This window comes from Dicentrarchus labrax, unplaced genomic scaffold, assembly GCF_905237075.1.
Source record: "Dicentrarchus labrax unplaced genomic scaffold, dlabrax2021, whole genome shotgun sequence".
Taxonomy (NCBI): domain Eukaryota; kingdom Metazoa; phylum Chordata; class Actinopteri; family Moronidae; genus Dicentrarchus; species Dicentrarchus labrax.
Window position 1 is genome coordinate 6,021,274 of NW_026136704.1, and position 23,440 is coordinate 6,044,713.

The following is a 23,440-nucleotide window of genomic DNA, read 5'->3' on the forward strand; positions in this document are numbered from 1 at the left end:
GGGACAAAAAGAAATCAAGGGACATTTAGAATAGATAAAAATGTGCGATTAATTGCGATTAATTGCGAGTTAACTATGACATTAATGCGATTAATCGCGATTAAATATTTTAATCATTTGACAGCACTACTGCATATATGTCTGCTGGTAAATAAACTGAAGTACAGAAACGCCCAAAGTATGTTTGTCAAACTCTCAAATTTCAATATCGGCATCGGCCTCAGAAATCCTGTACGAGGTTTGAGAACCAGAGGACATGTGACATTTGACCAAATTTACAGGAGAGCCAGAACACAAAATGACCATACTTTGTCATGACTTTGCTATTAAAGCTTCCTAAGCATGTTAATATACTTGAAGTACAATATTGCACTTACGCCCTTTTAGGCCCAAGTTCACACTTAGTTCATGTGAGGTCTTTTGTTTTTTGATTTCTAACTCTGGAGTGGTTAAGAATTCACAGGTCCCCCCTTGGTAGTAGAAAAAACTCATCAAGAGCTTTCATTTGATATACATAACTCATTCTTGCCCTAAATGTCACTTACACCCTTTTGGTTCTCACCCTCATATTCAGTCTCTTGAACTAGCACTAATTTCTTTAAGGAGTTCGACTTCAACTGTCACTTTCACTACATTTTATCACCTGCTTTCAAACATTTCAAGTCCTTTGAGATCAACTAAAACTTCAACAGTTTTTCAACTATTTTAAAGCTTTCAACAGCATGTACAGCTTCCACACTGACAGCACGTACATTTACTTCAGAAATTGAAACCATTTCTACCTGTAATGTGTATCTCAGCTGATAAACACTGTGCCAGCAATGATGGGGTAAATAAAGAGAAGAGCTAAACTAATAGTATTGATCATTATAGGGAAAATACTAGCTACTGTAAAAACACATGTTGTAGGTATTTATTTCTTTAATTCTATTAAATGTTAACTGTATGAGTCTGAATTTATTGTAAAAAAAAAAAAGAATTAACAGTGAATAAATATCACATAATTTAATGTGCATGTGAGGCAAACAGGAGTGGATTAAGATGGGTGGCAAGGGGTGTTAAAAAATTTTAATTAACACTAATTAACACCCTAGCAACAAGTGATGAAAACGTGTATTTGGGAAAAAACAATCTTTGGAAATAAAACAATGTACTGATTTCTAATGCCACCTTTAGATATTTCTGTCCAATGCTTTACTAATGTTTTTGAGTTCAAATATCATCATTTTGGGGCTTTTCCAAGCAAATATTGACATATGTGATTGTATGATTAGCAAACCAAACAAAAGAACTGTATTTCTGCCACCTTTTAAAGTCTCCCTGCCACCCTCTAGCCAATATTTCTCTCTATCCACCCCTGGAGACAAAATATGTTGACTCACAGTTTCTTTGTCAAAGTCAAAGTCCTTTTTTGAACTGTAACTGGAAGTCAGTCAATCATTTCTATTCGCCAAAATAACTTAAATTCAAATATTTTTCAACAGGTTTTTCTTTTCTTCTGGTTTTCACAAACTCAGTCCTTACACTGTACAAGAACATAACTAACTCTAGTGTTTCATTAATATTGTTAACTAATAGTTATTAGACAACCGTAGAATAGAAAGAAAACCTTCCTACATTTAAAATGAGTTAATAACACACAATGTAAAAACAACAACAACAAAAGAAAACATTTCAGGTGTATTCTAATCTTTTACTCCTGATGCTCCTTACTCGGAATTAATACATTACCACTGACTCAATGTGACAATCAGCTACTTGTCCCGCTTTGAAAGCTCGTTAAAGGACTGCGTAAACGCACGGAACATGTCATTAGACAGTAGTCTGAGTGGACAGGGGACAGGCTGGATGGTGACACATCCACTGAAGGGAAAGATGACTCATATGAGATAAAAAGTAGCACCTCAATAAAAACAAAGAGAAGAGAGAAGAAGGAGAAAAAGCTTACATTGCCTGCTGTCGACACAAGTGTGGCTGTCCTCCGCGCTGTCTGTCTGTCAGGATGGTGCTATCCTCCCCGGCTGCTGCATTCAGGATCAAACAGTCTGTTCCAGTCTGACTGCCGCATCTACAGCATCGCTGCACGCCGGGGCACAGCACAGCACAGCACAGCACAGCACAGCACAGCACAGCACAGTACAGTACAGTACAGCACAGCACAGCACAGCACAGTACAGCAGAGCGCAGCGGATAGGGCGGATCAGGACAGGAGGGGGGTGGATGGGGCCGGGACGATGAATACAGGAGGGACACTGAAACTACTGTACAGACCCTGCTGTCAGTGCAGGGTCACATGGGGGGGGGGGGGGGACCCTTGCTTCGTAGAAATGTGGGTTTATAATTTGCCTTTATAATCTTCATTATGGGTGACAGGTGTAGGCTTATGTTTATGTAACCAACATTTCGAGAACTTTTGAAGCATGTAGACGTATTTCTCACCAGTTCCTCTTCCAAAGTCTGTAAAGTCAACAAGTTATTATTATGGTTGTAGTTATCTATAATTTAAAATAGCACCTAAATACATTTCTGTAACACAAAATCCCTTTACTTAAAAAATAATTTAAAGTTGTATATTTATAAAGTTACATGTTTTTGTTACCTTAGAATGAGCCGTTTTTATCTACAGAGGGAGCAGGTTCTCCTGGCAGAGTCCGCCATGTTGAATTGCATTTTTTTTAGAGTAGCCTAGAATGGAAAAACAAAAAACTGGCTCAAGATAGGGTCTTTTGCATTTAGTTTCACCTTCATGCTTTGAAGGCTGAGGTGTATTCAGATGGTTGCAAGCTGTAACTTCACCACTAGATGGCACCAAATCCTACACACTGGTATTTTAAGTTGAATATTTTGGTTAAACATTAATTCTCGACTTTCATCACACACAAATAAAAATCTGTAGGCCTATTCTAGGTCCAACTTGTAGTTTTCTGGGTTTTAGCTTGATCAGTTTGCTCTGTTCGTTTGTAAAAACTCCATCCACTTTTTTGGGGTATATTTATTTATTTATTTGTTTGTTAGCATATAAAGACTTTACATTAAACAGTTTTTCTATCTGCTGTTATAGATCCTAAAATGGTTCAACATTTAAAACTAACCTTAATTTGTTTCATGGTACTTATGAACATCACCTCGTCCCAGTTTATTTCCCTTCCTGTGTGTGTCTTCACATTTCTATGTGTGTTTGATGTTCATGCTGCTCTGACACGTCATCCTGTGGAAGTTGGAGACTGTTGAATTCCTCTTCTTTGGGAATGTGACAACTATGGCAACAAGCCACAACTCGTCAACAAGGACCTACATATCTCAGAGACTGAATCTGCTGTTAAACGTAAACCTGACGTGTTCCGACCTGAAAAAACACACAACACCATACAGTGTATAGATACAAACACTATTCTCTCTGTCTCACCCTTTGCCCCCCTCTTGTCTCTTATCCATCTCTGCCTGTAGGTCTGATGTCTGACTTGCCAGAGGAAAGGAATTCTCCAGTGAACACACCTGGTGTCAGTCAGGGATGATGGAGCTCTTCAAATGGGTTGCTTCACAGCCACAGTGCCAAATCCTCAAAAGGTCTAGTTAGTGACATGTTAACCCTTCCTCAATGCCCAGAAAGAAAGGTCTTACAGTTTGGTTACTCTGAATGACTCTTTAAGTGTTAACGGGACAGTTCACCCCAAAATCCAAAATACATACTGCATGTTTCCTCTTACCTGTTGCACTGTTTATCAGTCTGTCTTGTTTGTGTGTGAGTTTAGGAGATATTGGCCATAGACATGCCTGCCATCTCTCCAATATAATGGAATTAAATGGCACTTAGGGTTAGGGTTAGGGTTAAATGGTGCTCAAAGCACCAAAAAAGACATTTGAAAAACTCAAATAGCAACGTTTTCTTTTACATCTTTTCAGAAATCAGTTACTCAAAATAATCCCTGTGGATTATTGCCTTGTTGTAGGCAGTTTCATGTAGGAACTATTTTGTTTTTACCAAACTACACCTGCGAACCACAGCGGAATATTAGCCATCTCAGTGGTGCTAGGTGAGTATACGTATAATATAGTCCCTAAACAAGGTGCCACCCCTAATGAATGTCTGGCCACCCCAACTACCATCCCCGTTTTGTGTCTAGATGAATTGTAAACTAATTAACACACACAATTTAATAATCTGTTATGGTCAGATTTTAGACTAAGTAATAAGCTTAATTCAATGAAAACAAAAAGGAAAAATGTCTGAAGATTGGGAAATAAAACAATGTATTGATTTCTAATCCCACCTTTAAATATTTATTTTGCTTTACTAATGTGCCACAATAATGTAATGTTTTTGAGTTCAAATATCTTCATTTTGGTTATTTTCTAAGAAAATATTAATTGTTTTAAATTAAATCATCGTATTTCTGCCACCCCTTTAAGACTTCAGGCCACCCTGTGGACACCCCATAAACATTTCTTTAGAGCCGCTCCCGTTACAAAGTCTGTGGATTGTCTTGAGTAACCGGGTCATGATTTCTGGACAGACATTCCTGTTGAGTTTTTCTGATCTATGTTTTGACGTTTTTTGAGCTCCACAATCCAAACTACACGGCCGATATATCCAAAACTCAGCAACTCACACTAAAACAATCTGGATGGATAAATAGCACTACAGCACTTACCAAAATCCTCCACCTGCAGTAGTGTATATGGGGTCCATTAATTCATGCTGATTAAACCTAGACTTGCAAACTTCATTTTGTGGTTTCTATGCATATTAGCTATGGGTCTGTGTTGGGTATACTGTTGTTTTTATATTTCGACATGATTCAGTTTAGGCTAATGGAGACTGGATACAGTTAGTTCTATTTTGAAAGTTCTTCTCTGCACTCCACTTCACACATCTCACGCATGTCTCTCCTGTTCAACACTCAACCCTTTCAGCAGTAAGTGGGTGGTGGGTAGTTTTATTATAATTATCATTATAATATTAAGAAATCTGCCCTATTGTTCTGACAGGAGAGTGAAGTTTATTCAGCCACTGCAGGATATGTGCAGGCATGACCCAGTCCAGCAGGTAACAAAGACCTAATTAGAATATAATTTGTCCCTTGAAATAACATTAGTTCAAGGGGAGTGACACCAGCTGTCACACACACATTCACATTCTCCATCAGGCACAAATGAGCAGAGAGCCTCCAGAGTAGAAGCATACCACCAAAAATAATTGTGCTGTTAGATCACAATGGAATCATTCTGATAAAAGTGGTTCCTGCAGAAATGCTTTCATTTCATTTCAAAGGGTTGAAGAGGTGTCCTGTTAGTGGTGCAGTTTGCAGTTTTGGCACTCTTACTGTACTTTGAGCACATCAGTGTTCAGAGTATTAGTGTTATTATGGGGGAGTCCGACACACTTTATGACTCTTTGAATGCTACATTGTTACATTTTCAGTTCATATTTGGTCGGCTTTGAGACTCTATCATGATATTGTTCGGTTATCATCCGTGACAACTATTCAGTGTTAAATGAAAGCAAAAGTTCAACATTTTGGAAACACATTTATTTTGTCTCTTTGGATAGCGTAGCATCCAGAGAGCATTCTGTCCAAAGGTAACATAATCTACCAATCAGCACCTCTAAAGCTCACCAATTAACATGTTCAATTTTGTTTGGGAAGAAAAATAGTCCTGCATATAACTACAGCATAACTACAGCATAATTACAGTATAACTACAACTTACTACACCATAACTACAACATAACTACAACATAACTACAGCATAACTACAACATAACTACAGCATAACTACAACATAACTACAACATAACTACAACATAACTACAGGTACATCTGTAAAGGTGGAACAAGAATATTTCCTATAATGGCACTTAATCTTCCTATACTGCAGTTATGACACTGCTGGTTGCATAGTTGTGTAGAAGGGTGTGTGTGTTTCTGTAAAAAGAGACCACTAGAGGGCTACAGAGTCTTTTTCTGGGCTGAGTTGGATCACTGTCCTGTCTCTGATTGTTGTTGCCAGCCTATAAACTTCAGTCTCATCTTACAGAAGTATACAGTAAAGGTGGACAGTCCTGGATCTCTCCCGTGTTTGGCTACTTGCCATCTCTTCATCCATTCAGTAAATGGGCGCTCAAAACATAGCACCATCAGTAACAATATATAGAATAAACAAAAAATAATGTAAATCGTAATAAATGAAAAAGATAAAACAACAAAAAAACAATAAAACCCATAAATAAATATAAAGAAAATGGAGGAAGACTATGAAAATGCCTTTTAATATGGGAGTTAAATGAAGAGAAACTAAAAGGCAGCCAGTACAGAGATGAAAGGATCGGTGTAATGTGTTCCTGTTTTCTGGTACATGTTACAACCCTGGTGGCTGCATTTAGAATCAGTTGTAGGGAGGAGAAAGACTTTTTGCTTTGTAAATGGCCTTTCAATTTTGTCCTTATCAACTGCTAATCTGATGCCCACTTGAAACTGATGTATTATAGTGTTTTTGGCTCATGAAGAAATGTTTACTTCTTCTATCTTAGAGACGATTAAATATTACAGTAAAGTAGTGGCATAACAAGTTAAGCTGATAAGAAAAGAGCCTGTTTGTATTTGTACAAAGACCCAGATTTAAAGATTTGGCATGACATAAAACAGTTTTTGTGTGTTTGTTAGTAACTCAAAAAGGCTTCAGAGTTGACTTTTTGTAATTTGAATCAATGGCCACTGAAGTATGAAAAAGCAGGCAAACATTCAGGTATTTATATGTTCGAATGGTGGTCCTCCATACATCTCACTGCTGTTTGTTCTTTTAGGTACATGCTTTAAAGATAATTCATTATAGTGCTTACTGTATGATAACTTAAAGACTTCAAAACTATGAATATACACTAACATTCACACAGCCTTGAGTTTCACTATATACTGGTGTAATGACACTGGGAAACCCTTGCCTCAGTGCCCATGTATTAGACAAGTAAAGAACATTGTGGTTTATGCTCCTTTGTCAGCATCAACAGTAATAAAATACTAAATTATTATACAGAATAGTACTGTGCTTTACAGAGAAGTGCAGTGATTGCATAATCTCAGCAATTGAATGTCTTTTAGATTTCCTCATGGTATAATGACATGTCCTGGAGGTTTACAGAGACCTCTGCTGGCAAATTTCCTCACTAACAGGAGAGGAGGAGAGTTTGTGATGAACTATATTAAAGAGCCATGCCACACGGTATAGAGAATAATGGATAATGGATGTTACTGTATATATTGTGCCAAATAAACTGGATCTACATGGATCCCACAGTATAAATGAACTGTGAGCAACATCTATAACAGATGTGTGTGAGTGTTTGCTGCTTGTCACAATGACCTGCTGAATCTCTGCTGGAAGGATCTCTGCAACAATGTCACACTTCTCCTGCTTTGTTGCAGACAGACAACATCATTCATACCTGTGATTCCCAACCAGGGGTACATGTACTCCAGGTTGTACTTCTGCAGATGCCAGGGGGTTTGTGAAAAAAGTGTGGAGTAAATAAACAACAAAAAAAGAAATTACAATTGAAATTAAAATATATACATATATCAACATATTAAGTCAGCTGTAACACCTGAATACCAGAGTGTGTAAATCTAGTAAGGAAGCGAGCAGAGATGTCTATAGTTAGCTAAAAGAAACATATATGGTTGAAATAGCCAAGCGTAATGGATAAATAGTTTAAAAGGTTAGCTGAAAATTGATAAATGGTTGTTCTAGCACAAGTAGTACAAATGGAAAGTTACACAAAACACTGTTCAACTGTATTTACGTTCAAGGCCTCCCTTTCTATCTGTCGAACCCCCCCAACCCTCCCGTTCAGATCGCCTCCTCTGTCCACCTCTCGTCCCTCCCGCCCGCCTCATCACCAGGGGAGCAGGGCTCAGTCGCTCGCCCCCCAACTCGGAACTCACTCCCACCGGACCGAGGAACCTGGACTCTCCACATTCTTCAAATCAAGATTAAAAACTCACCTAATTAGAACTGCCTACCCCACTTAACCATCTACATTGTCTTTCTTATCTGTTTCTTATTTCTTGCTGTTTTTTTTTTTTTTTTTTGTGTTGTACGGTGTCCTCGAGTGCCCAGAGAGGCGCCTCAATAATTTAATGTATTATTATTTATAAAAAGGACATTGTAATATCCACATTTGTATAATCCAGGGGTCAGCAACCTTTATCATCAGAGGAGACCCTTTGACCAGAAAAAGAAAAAGAAAAATCTGTCTGGAGCCATAAAACATATTTGTCTTCTCTTGAATTCCAGAAAGTACCAGTGAACCAGCAGTGTTGGTGGTGAAAGCAAATTCATCTGTCGCTCTATGAAATTCTTTGTAGACTTTTCCTTTGTTGGATTTGGAATCTATACTTAGCTTGGCGAGACTACTGCCTTGAAGTTCGACAAAATATATAGAAAGAGGCACCTGGACGTCACATATGACTCATATTTTAGTTGACTCAATGTTTTTATTTGGTGTGTAATAGCTACACAGTTTTACATTTGGTGAATGTAAGAATCACTTTAGGCCTACAACAATGCTAACTGTAGATGTTATTAATTTCACTGTCACAGGGAGCCACTGGACAGGGGCTAAAGAGCCACATGCAGCTCTGGTTTATTAACATCCAGTTTAAAACCAGTTGAAATGAACACATTTAGAACATGGCTGGTGGTGCTGATGAAGGGGTACTTGAGTTCATCTGCCAGGACTTAGGCAGTAAGTCTGTAAAAAAAGATTGGCAACCACTGATTCATAAAGCCGATAGATGTACTTGTCATGAAAACATGGGTTTAGCCACACTTTGTCAAGGACAGTTCAGATTTATATGGATCGCATTTGAAATTCACTGCAGCTTTAGCTCTGGTTTTCATCTGCCTCCTCCACCTCTGCACTCGCTTCACCAGTCCACCACTTTACATCTATGCCATTTCATACTACTTTTAAGCAACCTTAATGAAACACCAATGTAGGGAGGGGAGGAGTATCTTGACACGTATATCTGAATGTCATTGCTCATTGTGCAGTTTGAATAGTTTAACAGCGCAAACATGATTTCATAACAGAACCTCAAGGTGACATTTGAGCTGGCTTAATGGAAAAACATTATCAGCTTTTTTCAGTATGTAAACAGCGATGACTGGAATAAAAAACAGTGAGTGTGAGCCTGCAGTTGAGTGTCCAACAGCCAGGATGAAGGTGCCTGCTCTGCTCTCTGCAGCCCTGCTGCTGCTGCTGCTTCCTGGGTCTCTGACTGAAAGTAAGCTTCAGAATAATTTATGCAACTTTGTTTCAAATGATTTTCATTATTACTGCATATCAAAAAAAATTCTGCAGGTTTTTTGTCATCTATAATTCAGAAAATGAACCAGTTCCCATTGATGTGGTGGTGGTGAACAGCTTACTAGACACTCCTCCTGTGACCTTCAGCACTCATGTGGTTAAAAGAGGGATTCTACTGGGTGCACTGAAGAGACTCATGGACTCCAATGCAAACTTTAAGTAAGACCATAATAACGTCAATTAACACCTAAGAGACAATCCACAACTTGAAACTATTGAAACTTTATTTGCAAAATCAGTACATAAACTTGATACAAGTCCTGACACCTCACAAAATATGGATTTTTACATTGGAGACCTTTTTTCTCGAGACCATCTGTGTTCAGAACAAATCCTTTAACACACATGAGGTGCTGTGTATTTCTTTGTTTTGTTTTGTGACATCAGGAAAACAGCATAGCTGAACTCTAACCAAACACACTAGAACACTGTTGTCTCGTATTGTGGTTCTTCTCATTTCCATTCAAAGATGTGTTTTGTTTATTCAATTCAATTCAATTTTATTTGTATAGCACCTATTCATAACAGAAGTTATCTCAGGACACTTTTCAAATAGAGCAGGTCTAGACCGAACTCTTTATAACATTATTTACAGAGACCCAACAGTTCTTACCATGAGCAAGCACTTGGCGACGGCGGCAAGAAAAAACTTCCTTTTAATTTAATATTCAAATTGTATATTCTTTCACTGTGATGATTGAGATTCAGCATGCAGAGTGACGCATTATAAAACAAACTAAAATGATAGCATAATAAAAAATCTATAAAAGTTTGTGAAGTATTTTAGTTTGAGATGAGCAAAAAGAAATAAAGTAAAAGGTTCTGACTGTTAAAAGACCAATTAGATATATTATGATATTTAAATGTGAATTTGTTATATGAACACTATATTAAATTATTAATTGCAGAACTCACTTTGCTAAAAATTGTTCATGCAACTAAAGCTGCTTTTCACTCAGATTATCATAAATTATTAAGAGATAAGTGATATAATAAGTGTTTATTATAAATCCTGATTATCACTACACTATTTTTGAGTGTTCACATCTTTCGCAGCCGCTTGGAAAGGGAGGGGGAAGCAAGTGAGTTGCAGTCCGCAACTACACGACTACATCTTACTAAATCCTACACACTGGACCTTTAATATATTTTATTCCATTCTTTGGAAACATTACATCACCATAGCAACATGAAGTTATGCGTGTTTCATTTTGTCCTGACATTCCGTCGGACCTTACACAAATAACATGCATCGAGGTGAAGTTAGAAGTTAGTTTAAAGTTTGTAATGACAAGCTGGACAGAGTTTTTCTCCTACCACCTCCCTGCACCAGGTTCCTGGGTAAACCCTGTTGTTCATCATTTCTTCTTACTTTGTGGACATTAGTTGTTCTTCTGTTTGGTCCTGCAGGTTCACCTACACAGAGAATCCAAACTATGGCCCATACCTGGAAAGCGTGAACGGTTTGGCTGGAAATGATAAAGACCACACGTACTGGGAGCTGTTGGTCAATACTCAAGATGGCAAAATCATAAGACCTAATGTTGGTAAGTCCACCACAAAAATGTCTGTCCATCAGCCTTTTTTGTTGTAATTTTACAGTGAATCAAATGATAATACTCCCTGTGTTGTTTGCAGGTATTGGATGTTACATTCCTAGCGCAAATGAGAAAATCATTCTGAATTTTACAAAGTGGTGAAGATTCAGCAGCCTCCGTACAGAAAGATGGGATTGAAGCCAGTGTTGGAATCGACTGTATGACAAAGTACTTCATTAGTGAGCAATCAAACAACATGCATCTGTGTTTAATTCTGAGTGAATCCCTCTGTGTGTTGATTGTATTGGTTTTTGGGAGATTAACATAAGGCAATAAACAACTGTCAACACTATTGAAGGAAACAGCTGACATTATTGTGATCCCTTTGAAAATGTCCAATGCCAGTTTTTCCAAAATAGCCCTCTTCCTGACATGCTAGCATGACATGGTTGCCGTGGTTGGTACCACTGAATGCAGTGGGTCATCTACTTTCATATGAAACAGTCATCTTATCTCTAACTTTAAAACAGAGCCTGCAGCTACTGCTGCGACTGAAAAACAGTGGAAGAGGTAAGGCAAAGTCACAGCCTCAACCAATAGCAAATGCGTGCTTCAGCACACCCTACGCTGCCCACAGTATGCCTCAGCAGTCATTAGTCACTTGACTGCATTTGCTTTGTGTGAGGAGCTTTAGACAAAAGAAATGACACATTATCTTGAGTCCTTAAAGTCCTACACAGGGTTGGTCTTGGCAAGAAAAGCAGTGTGATTCCTTCAGTTACACATTGCTTACACCTGATTTCTTGGTAGAAGGGATGGTTTTCAGTTACCTTGCACTACTTTTATCGAACTGAAGTGCTGCCAAGCTCTGTGGTGGAAAGCATATTTTGTACAGACTTCTGAAAAGGATACACCCTTTCTCCTTGCTTCTCAAGGAGCATTTTATGAACTGAGATATCCTTCAAGATGGCGTGCTGAGATCAATTACTAGGTCACAGGCAGGAGAATGGAGGAGAGAGGTGACGGGGAGACGAGGATAAACAAACAAATGAGAATAGCCCAGTGTTCTGCCAAGTTTTAAATCTTCCTCATTGTCTACTACAGTTCATGTATCTCTGTATTGTCTCAAAAGGGACACTTTCCAAGACTGTCAGGGACCCAACAGAACAAGGCAAAGGGACAAAGGTGTTAAAAGGTGCTTTAATAAAGTTGAAAAAATAGATAACAAATGTCAAAAGTAGATACAATATAACATAAGAAACTAGAAAAGGAAGCTGTTATGATAAACGGAGGAACCCACAAGCAGAACACAAACTCGGTTGGTTGTGATTATCAAAGACAGGCTTTACTGAGAACCAGCTGATGAAACGGTGACGTGAAGCTCCTGCTGGAAGTGGTGAGATGATAATAGTGCATAAACTGAATAAATACTTTTAGCAACCTATAAATAGGTTTGATGAATTTAATTTAGAGGACAAATATATTGATCATTTTTAGGATAAAACAAACTAGATCACAAATATTTTAATTATATTAAACCTACATGATGTTGCACTTATTACAGTGTGGTTGTGGCCACAATTACCTAATCTTTTTTGTGTAGCTAATTGTACAATATTTGATAGTTTGATGGTGATCTCCACTAGAGGAATAAATATAGTTGATTGTCTAATTTTATTCCCAGGACATCACATACTGATGCTGGGAATGAGACTCAACAATGAACTATATTCAAGTCTCCAACCCAAAGTGTATTTATATCTTTCTTGGCTCTGATTGGTTGTTTTCATTCAGGCCCGGTGGATTATTATTAATGTCATTAGGAGCACTAGGAGGAGCCAGAGGAACTTTTTTTTTTTTTTTTTTTTTTTTTTTTTAGATTATCTGTCTCGTGTACTAATGTCAGGATATAGTGAAAGTTTCAGCAAATATGACTAAAAGTTACCTACTGCAGCTTTAAACAGTGACAAGTGTGGTATATATAGAGATCCAGTGGAAGACTTGATTAGCCCAGTTTAGACCTTTTTTTCTGGAGGACTCACACAAAGCATGTTCAAGTGGATAACAGTAGTATATAATTCAGCTGCCAAAGTATGAAGAAATCTTCATAGGGAAGTTTCAGTTTACCAAGCAGGAAATTTCAGATGAAGGTAGAGTCCCATGACACAATCGTGAAAAACTCAAGACAAAGTAATGCAAACTCTCCAATTGACGGATGGGGCCATGTATTCAGATGCTACTTCTCACTGAACAACAAACACAAATCAATTTTATCTTGATGTCCAGTGGCTGCTGATCCTTTAGTACTTGTTAAAGTTCAGAATGATCTGATCATTTGCACTCGGAATGTAACATCCAATACCTGCACGCAAAATCAAGACAAAACAAGATTAGAAATTGACAGTAAAACTGAGGATGTAAAAAGACAGGGGTTAACTCACCAACATCAGGTCTTATAACTTGGTTGTTTTTTTTCTTGACCAGCAGCTCCCAGTAGGTACGTTGCTCTGTACATCCAGCCAAACCGTTCACACTCTGCAGGTACGGGCCATAGTTTGGATCCTCTGTGTAAGTGAACCTGCAAGGAAAACAGGCAGGAGATGACTTTGTGAAGGACTTTAGCCCTTGTCTTCTCACAGGAATCCACTGATACATTTTCTTCAATTTCATATTGTATGAATGGATTAGTTTATGTTTGTGATGGCACTGATTCACTGAATGTTAGTAGATTAGAAAGGTGTTTTAAAATGGTGCTATCCATTTGTCTCGTAAATCTCCCGCCCAAGTTGCTCTGACGCGAGAACATGACGTAATTGCCTGGCTTGTACCATTTATAGCGTTCCAGTTGTCTTTGGGCATTACGAGTCAGAAAGAACATGGACGCCACCAGTGCAGCAGCTGTGTTGTTATTGCTTGTGGCTCATCTTAACAAGCTCAATGTGAAATAATAATGTTTTTCTACAGAAACACTAGCATTTCAAGTAATTCTGTTATTGCAAGTCTTACATTTCAATAATATTTTGCCATTTTCGCCTATTTCAATTTCAACAAGTGCTGTGGCGTTTGTCTCGAGCCACCAGGGGCCACCAGGGGCCACCAGGGGCAGTGGCAGGCTAGTGTTATTGTTAGCTACATTAGCCTATTTAGCAAACCAGCTCGAAAACAAAACTTTACATTGTATTGCACGTACAACAACACTGTGCAATGCATAAATTGGTGACCGGACTAAAGCAGCAATGTAAACAAGTGTGTAAAATCGACATTAAAACGACCAACGTAGTACAAATACAAAGAAAATACATTTCAATATGGCCCCAGCCATCTTTGTTTTCCGGGTCGTACGTTCGTCCTCTTTTAGCTCGGTGTACTCTGAGGAGCCCCGAGTGGGACGGCTGAAATTACGACCAAAAGGGGTGTGTCTCGGTGAAATGTCGTGAGATAGCTCAGAGATTTACACTTTCCAACTCGGCCGGGGGATTTACGAGACAAATGGATAGCACCATAAGTACAGTCTATTAACCTTAATTTGATCTTATTTGAATTAATGAATTCTGACGGAAATTATGCAGACTTTAAGCAGGGGTTTCAGATAAAATGGTCTGTGTACACTTAAGACTGTTTTGTGAATTAAAAATATAAATACAAAAGGATGAAAAATATTAAAGGCTGCACAAAAGACTCATGAGGACTCTGTCATTTTATTCAAGAAGCCCTTAACGTTGTCACTTTGTAGATAAAATCTGGTTGCTTATATTTAGGATGACCATTGCTGGCCTCCATGGGCCCCCAGATAAAGGTGTGAAATGTTTTTGACTGACCCAGAAAATGGGAAGTTACTGCAGTCTAGCTGTTATCTGATACAAGTGTGATATGATTGTGAAAGATGAATTGTTTGACAATCAAAGAGTAACGCCCAAATACATGAAAGGGCACTTGGAAACACGAAGTGAGTTAACAAGAACAAATGTGTTGCGCCCGTCTCTGAGAGTGAAGAGAGAACCCTGATGGGTGTATTTCCAACTGGTGAAAAAGTGGTTAGTTATGTAAAAGAACTGCATGTTATTGCTGTTGGAGAGTCGGATTAAAGAAACATATAATGAGGTGATCTTACATAAAGCCTGTGTTGGACTCCTGCAGTCTCCTCATTCCACCCAGTAAGATTCCTCTGTAGACCACATGAGTGCTGTAGGTCTGATTGGGAGAGTTTGTTACAGAGTTTGTCACCAGGATGCTAATCGGAGTTTGACCAGAGCCTGAAAGAAGTGAGTCAATGTTAGTACAGGGAATAAAATTAGATTATAAACAGTATCCTATAACTGCATTAATAAAAATAAGTTGTTTAAAACTATTCTCACTTGCAGCTGGAACCTCAGGAAGCAGCAGCAGCAGCAGGGCTGCGGAGAACAGAGCAGGAATCTTCATTCCGACTGCTGGACAGCAGACAACAGCAACAGATAGCTACAGAGACAATAACATCCAAAAATATCACCCTCAAAAATGTCACAAAAGCAACTAAAGAAAGTCAAATTAGTAAATCAACACCATTTAAAGTAATAATAGAAAAGTCTGTTCCAAGATCTTTCCCCTCACACAGACCTGTAAGGGTGCAGGAGATGTTATGGTTGTCGAGATCTGAGTGGAAATCCTTAATCTTTGAGTATCTCCTGCACTGTTGGAAGAAGCTTTTAAAGCTCTCCTCAACACGTAAAATCTTACTGGAACAACCAATCCCCACACATCTGGCAGATAACCAGCTGAGTCACATTACAGTTCCTCATTCCTCTCATTCACAGGACGATAATGAACAATGAACAACAGAAGGAATACATTGAGGTTATATGATCACCTCATGTTCTTCTTTCTGTTTGTTAAAACCACAATAGTTAGTGTGTGTGAGGTCACTGTGAACTGCTTTATAATATGAATGTTAACCCATGTTTTACACTATGCAGCAATGTTTTCATCACAGGTTTTGCAGATGCAGTGGTCTGACTGACTGACTGAAATAGATGAAAGATACAAACAGAATTAATAAACATCACATAAAGTTTGCCAGAGGAAACTACCTTTAGCCTGACTGACAAGTCAGAGGTACTGACCCCCAACTAAGGATGGGAATTGGTAAGTGATTATTGATACAGTACAATTATTTATTCTGCTTATCAGCCTGATTCTTTGTCTGCTATTATCTCTTGGTCTTAACACAGTGTAGAAACAGAAAAGTGTTACGGTAGGTTGAATTTCTTTATGAAATGAGGCCACACTTTAGACCATTAAGGTCATAGTTTTGCAATGTGCAACATCATCTCAACATCTCAGAGGCGTATGATTCAGATGGATCAGTAAATTAGGAACTGGTTGTCAACTGGAACGACACCCGTCCCTACCAACACAAGATGATGTAATTAAATGAGCACCAGTCAAACCTCAAATAATGAAATATAATGTAGAAGTTTATCACTCTGTTTTTCATCATTTCAGTGGAATGAGTGAAGATGAGTGATACTAGAGAAAAAAATAAAGTTGACAAAACAATTATAAACTATATTGTAAATGTTGCTGATAAAGAACAAACCCTCTGCTCCTGAAATGTCAACACTTCCTGTCCTGTCTGTAGCCTCTGACCATGTGCCAACTGTCCAACTACACAAAGACCCACAGTCTATTATCTCACACAACTTCCGTCAGAGCATGCTTTTATCCATTCTGTTTTTCCCCCAGACCAGGATGTGTTTTGATAAAATCCAAACCTCGCATAAAACCAGACTCTCTGAAGATATGAGAGCTATTTCTCAGCTTGCTTCCTTGTGTTACATCAACAGTGTAGGAGTAGCAGTTAGGCTCATTAAAAAAATCAGAAAATAGTGGTACGTCCCTCTTTTGACTTCTATATATCTAATCTATATATCGCTGCAGAACAAAAAGACAACAATGGTGATGGAGTCAGGTGCAGCAAATATTACTGCTTGAAATCAGTTCATCAGTGCATGCAAATATATTTCTAACTGCATTCCAGCCATGGGTGATTTGAAATTCTGTTTTTATTATCATTTTTTCTACAGATAAATCTCCTTTACACTGAATGTTAAGAACACAACAGGTTTTAGGTTATTTCAACAAGTGGTCAGAACCTCCTCCAGTCAGCGCAAGTGTATCAGAGAAGCATTGCTGATTTTAGCTAAGTTACAATAAGACTGATATAGTTCAAGATAAATCAATCAATAAGCAAGGTTTAAAGACGTGATTGTCTACGACCATACTGTACGCAGAACCTCATTCAGTTTTGTTTAGTATCATACAGTATTTTATGTATTTTAAAGGCATACTATGCAGTTTTCCGGTTTTGTCATACAGCTCCCCCTAGAGTCGCTGCGGAGTACTTGTATTTAACGTTAACTGTCGTAAATACCACTCACCAGACATATACGGCTCTGCGCCTGCACCACGGCCTGACCCCTCCCCCTGTATACCGGTACATGTTCAGTAGGATGAAGGGTGGGTCATCGAACAGGCAAAGATAGACTCCGAAGATTTCTGCTGACCAGGTAACGTCTGAGTGAATGCCTGCTAGTGTCTTCCATTGAGGCTGCTTCTTATGTCGCTGATGTATGTGACGTCGCGCCGTAAAGCAATTTGTGATTCTCGCGAGATTTGGCGGGGCGCCACCTTTCAGACTTGCATTGCTGGTTCTACCAACGGCGTCCCTCTCCTGCTTTGCTATCGGGATGATTCGCTGTACTACGAGTTCGTTTACCATCGAAATGACTTAGAAGCTGTTATATTAAGGTAAAAATCTTGCATAGTGTGCCTTTAAGAGACACTTAAAACTTGCAGCTTAGTGCGGATTTATTGCATTTTAAGTCAGATAAAGTAAGGTGTGTAATCAATAACCCTAATCCATATCTTCACTAGTTTGTTGTTATTTTCAGCTCTGAGCAGTAAACATTTACATGTGACTTAAAAGTGCAGTGTGTAACATTTAGGAGGATCTATTGTCAGAAATAGAATATAATATTCATAGGCATGTTTATAGTGTATAATCACCTAAAAATAAGAATCTCTGTGTTTCTGTTACGTTAGAATGAGCTGTTTTAGATGCGGGAAGATGGAAGATAGTATTCACAAGCAGAAAATTATACCTATTGTACAATTTGGTTTTTGGTGAGTTATTTAGGAACCAGCAAAGACAAAATTCATATCGCACAAACTTCAGAACCTCTGACAAGACAGGGGGAGGCTTTTCTGTCATTGCATTTCTGTCATCAGTAAGGTGTTGGACAATGATGAACAACAATGACTAACATCTAAAAGCTAGATGCAGGAAAAGCACTGATTGGACCGAAACAGTGCACTGTTTTTTTGTTTGACCAGAAAATAGAATTAACCTCAGCTAAAAATCAGTTAATGCTGTAAAGGATGCTGTTCTTATTTTATCTTTACAGAAAGCATAATAAAGTATATTAAACAGTCATTCCACAGACTGAGTAATGAGCAGGAAACCATGTAGTTTGTAATGATGAAGTTCTCAAGCCAAGAAATTCCAGGTGAAGGTGAAATCCCATAAAATAATGATCACACATTCAAGACACAGCTGTTCAGTTCCATGTGTCTGCTGTGCTCTGTAAACTCTGTAAAAAGGGCCATGTGTTGAACTATTAATTCTCAATAAACAAAAAAGGACCAATGCATCTTGGCTGAATAATAGCTAGGAAACATATAATGATACACTTGAATCTGATTCTGGTCCCATTTTGATGTCCTGTGGCTGCTGATTCTTCAGTACTTGGTGTATTTCAGGATGATTTGGTCGTTTGCATTGGGAATGTAACATCCGATACCTGCAAACAGAGTATTAAAATAGTTGATTAACAGTGAGAGTAAGAAAAAAAATAAATTTTTGCCTGTATATCTCTGTATAATGACAGATAAACATCCTCTTAGTTGACTCACCAACATCAGGTCTGATGATTGGGTTTTTTGTTGTGTTGACCAGCAGCTCCCAGTAGGTACGGTTCTGTTTACCTCCAGGCAAACCGTTCACACTCTGCAGGAATGGACCATAGTTTGTATCCTCCGTGTAGGTGAACCTGCAAGAACAACAGGAGATAACTTGACGAAGGACTTAGATATGGTATACGGTATGATATACATCAGGCACAAATAAACTCACAAATGTAAGTAAAAGAGACGTAAGAACAAAAGAGAGAAAAAAATTGTGTCACCAGGTCTGCCAACATAAGCAGCTGAGCCCCCAAAAAGGTGGGGCACCCACAATAATATGTATATATATATAACGATTACTGTATGGTAATTGATTATTTTACATTAAAAAGTTCATCTGAACAGATGCCGAGGATTTCTTAACCATTGAATGGTCGTGCCCTGATGTCAACGTAAGCTTTTGGTGAAATTCTTGCATGACAGTTATACACAAAACATGTCAGGATAGAAATTGAATAGTTTTTTAAAGTTTAAAAGACTCCACGTTGAGACGACATCTATGTTGTGGAGATGTTGAAGATGCACATCGAGACAACATCGAAGTTGCAACTTGACATGGGTTCAGTTTTCATTTTGGCTATATTTTTCAAGGTTTAGATGCTTTTCAATGTGTTTTCAACGTTGAAATGTTTGCAGGAAGGTTACAGTTTAGGCCTTAACAAATATTTTATTTGAATGCAACTTACAGTGAGCATAAAAGGAAGCCAAAGTTTCACAGCTAGTCACCTTCCACCTGCTTTATCCAGTTAGCTGCATTTCCTTGTCTTTGTGGTCATGTTCCGCCTAAATCTGCATAGCTTGTGACTTTATGGTGACTCAGACTAAAATGGTGACAGGTTCATCTGCACTTGACCCATGAATGCGCAATTTGATTGACATTAAAACCAAAGTTATTATACTTCACTAAAACTGAATGAAGAACTAGGTGGGAAAAATCATTTTAGTTATCTGAAATGGAAATAAAAATAAAGAAAGACCTAAAACTAACAGAAACAATTCTGTGTACTTAAAAAACTAGGTAAAGAAAATTAAAAATATACAGGAAAGTTTTAAGTTTTAGTCTTTGTTAATTTGGTTAAATTGGTCAACACAACAAGCATGAGGCGTTGCTGCGTATGTTTATTGAGAGTCTGATGTCTACATGATTGTGAGTCAATGTGTTTGTATTGTAATATCTATTCTGAACTTCTTGACTATTGCCCCTGACAAATACGCCCTTTATTATAATAAAAAACAAAAACTAACACTGAAACTAATAAAAACTAAACTCAAATTGAAGCCAAAAATTAAAAACCAAATACAAAATACAGAACTATAATAACTATAAACACAGCCACTGGATAAAAAAAACTGATTTTAGGTCTGTCCTGCGGTGATCTGACTTTTGAAAACTAAAAGATCAAAATGTGGGACATTGTCTCAATATTTGGGACAACAAGGGATACAAATGGTGTGCGGTCCCACATGAAGTGGGACACCTGGTCACCCTAGCTGTACCGTCAGCCTCTACTGTCCACCTTTTCAGCCTGGCTCGGAGCGGCTTTCTGAGCTGACTGAGAAAAGTCAGTCAGTACATTATTATTTGGGTCTAAAGTCCTCACCTGCTCCCTCTTTTTCTTCTCTTTTCTTTTCTGACATGACAATGTATATGAATGCTTCTGTTCAATGGGCTTTGCCATCACTGAGTGAATGTGTGTGAAAGGGTGAATGTGTCACGTAGTGTAAAAGCAATGTTACTCAACTGGAGAAAATTGTTGTAATGTGATTGTGCAAGATTAGTCATCTGACAATCAAAGAAAAGCTTTGAGTAACTCCCAAATGCACAAAAGGCCACTTTGAAACACAAAATGAGCATGTATAGTTCCAACTAGTGAAACGTGAAGCAGAAGGTACTTATTTATATTAAAAGGTTGCATGTTATTACATCATGCTGGTGATTGTGCTTAAAGAAAAGAATGATGTGATGATCTTACGTAAAGTCTTTGGTGGAGTCCTGCAGTCTCCTCAGTCCACCCAGTAAGATTCCTCTGTAAACCACGTAAGTGCTGTATGTCTTGTTAGGGGTGTGTGTTATAGAGTCTGTGACCAGGACACTAATGGGAGTTTTATCAGAGTCTGAAAGAAAAGAGGGTCAAAGTTAGTACAGACGATAAATCAGGAAGTAGGAAAAACAATATGCACTGTCATAGACTGGTGACCTTTCCAGGGGGGACCACAGGGGTCACTGGGTTTTGCTTCAGCCTTGTGTGACACTTAAAACAGGAAAGGAGGATGAAACGGGAAAAGAAAGCCATTACAACTTCTTTTGTTGACCAAAATTTTTAATATTACGAAATATTTAGAAACTGAAGCTGAAGCTTACTTGCAGCTGGAATCCCAGACACCAGCAGCAGCAGCAGCAGGGCTGTAGAGAGCGTCGTCATTCTGACTGCTGGAACAGAAGACATAAAGAAATGTATGACATGACATGTAGTCGATTAATCGATTAGTTGTCAACTATTATAATAATCTGCAACTATTTTGATAATTGATTAATTGTTTTGAGAAAAAGTGCGGATATTTTCTGTTTTTTGAGTCCTCTATGACAGTAAACTGATTATCTTTGGGTTGTAGCCTTGGGAAATAGTGATCAACATTTTTCACAATTTTCTGAGATTTTATTGATCAAACAACTGAAAATTTAAAAAAATAAAAATAAAAAATCAACAGATTAATTGATAATTAAATCATTAGTTGCCACCTTAATGACGTGGTAGGACTCAGTGATGTATCAAGCCTATGTTTAGAGATTTTGAACTAGTTTGATCCACTTAAATTTCATGTCCAACAAACCAAAATATCTCTTAAATATGTCAGAATAAATACATTTTTTTAAACATTTAAAACAGAAAACCTAACCTCCTTCAGCAGCAGTCCGGATTCTTAAGATTTAAATAGAGGCTCCTTCCTCTGTGAGTAGCTCCTGGTCCTGTTGGTAGAACTCCTGGTCTGTAACTTTTTTATATCTGTCCTCTAGACATCACATCTTACTGAAACCACTAGTGATCACACTGCCTACTGTAAACACAATCAACCTTCACATCCTCAAAAGCTCAGAACTCTTAACCTTGAATGTGCTAATACAATATAACACATTGAGCAACACTAAATGTTCATTAACAGTAATCCATTCTAATAAGAGGAAGTAGGTCTTCTCATTCTAATTCTGAGAAAACACCTACGTGCTGGAAGAAGTACTTGTGTCCTTCACTTAAGTTACAACAGTGCAATGTAAAACACCCTATTACAATTCCTGTCATTTTTAATCCACTTCCCATAACTGCAAAATGGAGTTATACATAACAATAGAAGCAAATAAGTCCAACAATATTCAATCAAATTCAATATTCACTCTCCTTTTTGGTCTCCACCAACTCCTGAGAAAAAATATCTTTAGCTGCTTAACACTATCTATCTATCTACTCTATGTTCACCAGCTAGCTGCTAACTTTATCTGTCTGCTGTTTGGTGCTGGCAGGTAGTAGTGCACAGTGGGTTTATCAGAGCATTTTAGCTGCCGCTGCTGGAAATGATGCTGATGAGCACACTCGGGCAGATTGGAAAAATGGGGATGGGAAACAAAAAGGCATTTAGGCACAGTTCACACTTATGCAATTTTAGAATTGTGAAACTTAAAATGAATAGCCCAGGCCTTCATTTGCTTCACTGAACTCAATCTGCCTGTATTTGAAACAGACATCTATATGGGACAGGCCTTTAATTTCTTAACACTCAGCAAAGATTGGAAATACTATCAAACTGTTTATTTAAACCAGTATGAATATTACTTGGATAAAAATTAGGCTATTTAATAACATATCAAGTACAACTCATTCATTTGATACTTTGGTGCACATGGTTTCTGTGCAATGAACTGAAGAACTGAATTGTAGAGAATCTAACTGTACTTGCAAATAGGGCAGTGGGCTTTAAAAGGTTTTATACATTCAAACAACTTCAGTGAAATCCAGACCAGGCTAGATAAGGGGATTTCCATCTCATTGGGACCCTGCTTTTAATTGACCTTTTACAGTGTGTAAACCTCTACTGATGACATTGCATCAGTTAGCAAAAACATAAAATGTATCCAAATATTATTAAAAACACCTTGCTAGCTAATATCTATATCACTCACACTAATAAGGAACTCCTCAGCAGAGCCTAGAAGAATGGGCAGCATGTAAAGATGTTGATGAAAAAGTACACATGTGACAGTTCTATGAGGTAACATCCACCAATAGATTGCAAACACACATCATAACAGTGACCATCAAAAATAGGCAGTGTCAAGCAATATGGCAACCTAATGTATATATAACCTCCTCCTTAATTATCCGTAGTATTCAGTGTCAGATCCTGTGCAGCCGGTGACTGTATGAACGCTCAGACACCCAGGCCTGTGTTGCAGCCACCATCACATACTGCTTCTTTTGGGGACTTTTTTCCTTCTCTCAGGAAGTTAAACACATGCTCAGGTCAACTGAGGTCAAGT

The 23,440-nt window shown here is 38.1% G+C and overlaps 4 protein-coding genes across 6 annotated transcripts in view; 1 reads left to right on the forward strand and 3 right to left on the reverse strand.

Moving 5' to 3' along the window:
- LOC127362267 (ATP-binding cassette sub-family G member 4-like) overlaps positions 1–2,146 on the reverse strand; it is a 32,618-nt gene extending 30,472 nt beyond the window's left edge. The window contains exon 1 of the mRNA XM_051397765.1: positions 1,949–2,146. The gene's annotated coding sequence lies outside the window, so the exon portion shown is untranslated. The remainder of the gene's footprint in view (positions 1–1,948) is intronic.
- Positions 2,147–9,183: 7,037 nt separating this feature from the next.
- Positions 9,184–11,260, forward strand: LOC127362274 (transcobalamin-1-like). Of its 2 annotated transcripts, none has more exons than XM_051397775.1 (4): positions 9,184–9,287; positions 9,388–9,529; positions 10,781–10,917; positions 11,009–11,260. In XM_051397775.1, the coding sequence occupies exons 1-4, from the start codon at positions 9,221–9,223 to the stop codon at positions 11,068–11,070; spliced, it is 408 nt and encodes a 135-aa protein (XP_051253735.1). In that variant the 5' UTR covers positions 9,184–9,220; the 3' UTR covers positions 11,071–11,260. The 2 variants fall into 2 exon arrangements, 1 of the variants encoding a protein (XP_051253735.1); XR_007884411.1 differs by having other exon boundaries at positions 9,197–9,287; positions 9,365–9,529.
- An 834-nt stretch (positions 11,261–12,094) lies between these two features.
- LOC127362273 (transcobalamin-1) lies at positions 12,095–15,660 on the reverse strand. The gene is made up of 5 exons (XM_051397774.1): positions 15,505–15,660; positions 15,264–15,366; positions 15,020–15,161; positions 13,350–13,486; positions 12,095–13,270 (listed from the first exon to the last, which is right to left on the reverse strand). Exons 2-5 carry the CDS (start codon positions 15,328–15,330, stop codon positions 13,209–13,211), a joined length of 408 nt encoding a protein of 135 aa, XP_051253734.1. The 5' UTR covers positions 15,331–15,366; positions 15,505–15,660; the 3' UTR covers positions 12,095–13,208.
- Positions 15,661–18,325: 2,665 nt separating this feature from the next.
- On the reverse strand, positions 18,326–22,018 carry LOC127362272 (transcobalamin-1-like). Of its 2 annotated transcripts, none has more exons than XM_051397773.1 (6): positions 21,808–22,018; positions 21,272–21,337; positions 21,108–21,161; positions 20,883–21,024; positions 18,859–18,995; positions 18,326–18,746 (listed from the first exon to the last, which is right to left on the reverse strand). In XM_051397773.1, exons 2-6 carry the CDS (start codon positions 21,330–21,332, stop codon positions 18,685–18,687), a joined length of 456 nt encoding a protein of 151 aa, XP_051253733.1. In that variant the 5' UTR covers positions 21,333–21,337; positions 21,808–22,018; the 3' UTR covers positions 18,326–18,684. The 2 variants fall into 2 exon arrangements, with proteins under 2 accessions (XP_051253733.1, XP_051253732.1); XM_051397772.1 differs by having other exon boundaries at positions 21,272–21,340; positions 21,808–22,016.
- Between the last annotated feature and the right edge of the window lie 1,422 nt (positions 22,019–23,440).

What these genes read in the sequence shown, in the direction of transcription:
- LOC127362272 (XM_051397773.1), bottom strand. Translation starts at nt 21,332, where the DNA reads ATGACGACGCTCTCTACAGCCCTGCTGCTGCTGCTGCTGGTGTCTGGG. An exon ending in GTCTGGGATTCCAGCTGCAA is followed by an intron (nt 21,162 to 21,271) that starts GTAAGCTTCAGC and finishes TCCTGTTTTAAG; the next exon opens with TGTCACACAAGGCTGAAGCA. An exon ending in AATCATCAGACCTGATGTTG is followed by an intron (nt 18,747 to 18,858) that starts GTGAGTCAACTA and finishes CTCTGTTTGCAG; the next exon opens with GTATCGGATGTTACATTCCC.
- LOC127362274 (XM_051397775.1), top strand. Translation starts at nt 9,221, where the DNA reads ATGAAGGTGCCTGCTCTGCTCTCTGCAGCCCTGCTGCTGCTGCTGCTT. An exon ending in TCCTGGGTCTCTGACTGAAA is followed by an intron (nt 9,288 to 9,387) that starts GTAAGCTTCAGA and finishes TCTATAATTCAG; the next exon opens with AAAATGAACCAGTTCCCATT. An exon ending in GACTCCAATGCAAACTTTAA is followed by an intron (nt 9,530 to 10,780) that starts GTAAGACCATAA and finishes TTGGTCCTGCAG; the next exon opens with GTTCACCTACACAGAGAATC.
- LOC127362273 (XM_051397774.1), bottom strand. Translation starts at nt 15,330, where the DNA reads ATGAAGATTCCTGCTCTGTTCTCCGCAGCCCTGCTGCTGCTGCTGCTT. An exon ending in TCCTGAGGTTCCAGCTGCAA is followed by an intron (nt 15,162 to 15,263) that starts GTGAGAATAGTT and finishes CACTTCTTTCAG; the next exon opens with GCTCTGGTCAAACTCCGATT. An exon ending in GAGTCCAACACAGGCTTTAT is followed by an intron (nt 13,487 to 15,019) that starts GTAAGATCACCT and finishes TTTTCCTTGCAG; the next exon opens with GTTCACTTACACAGAGGATC.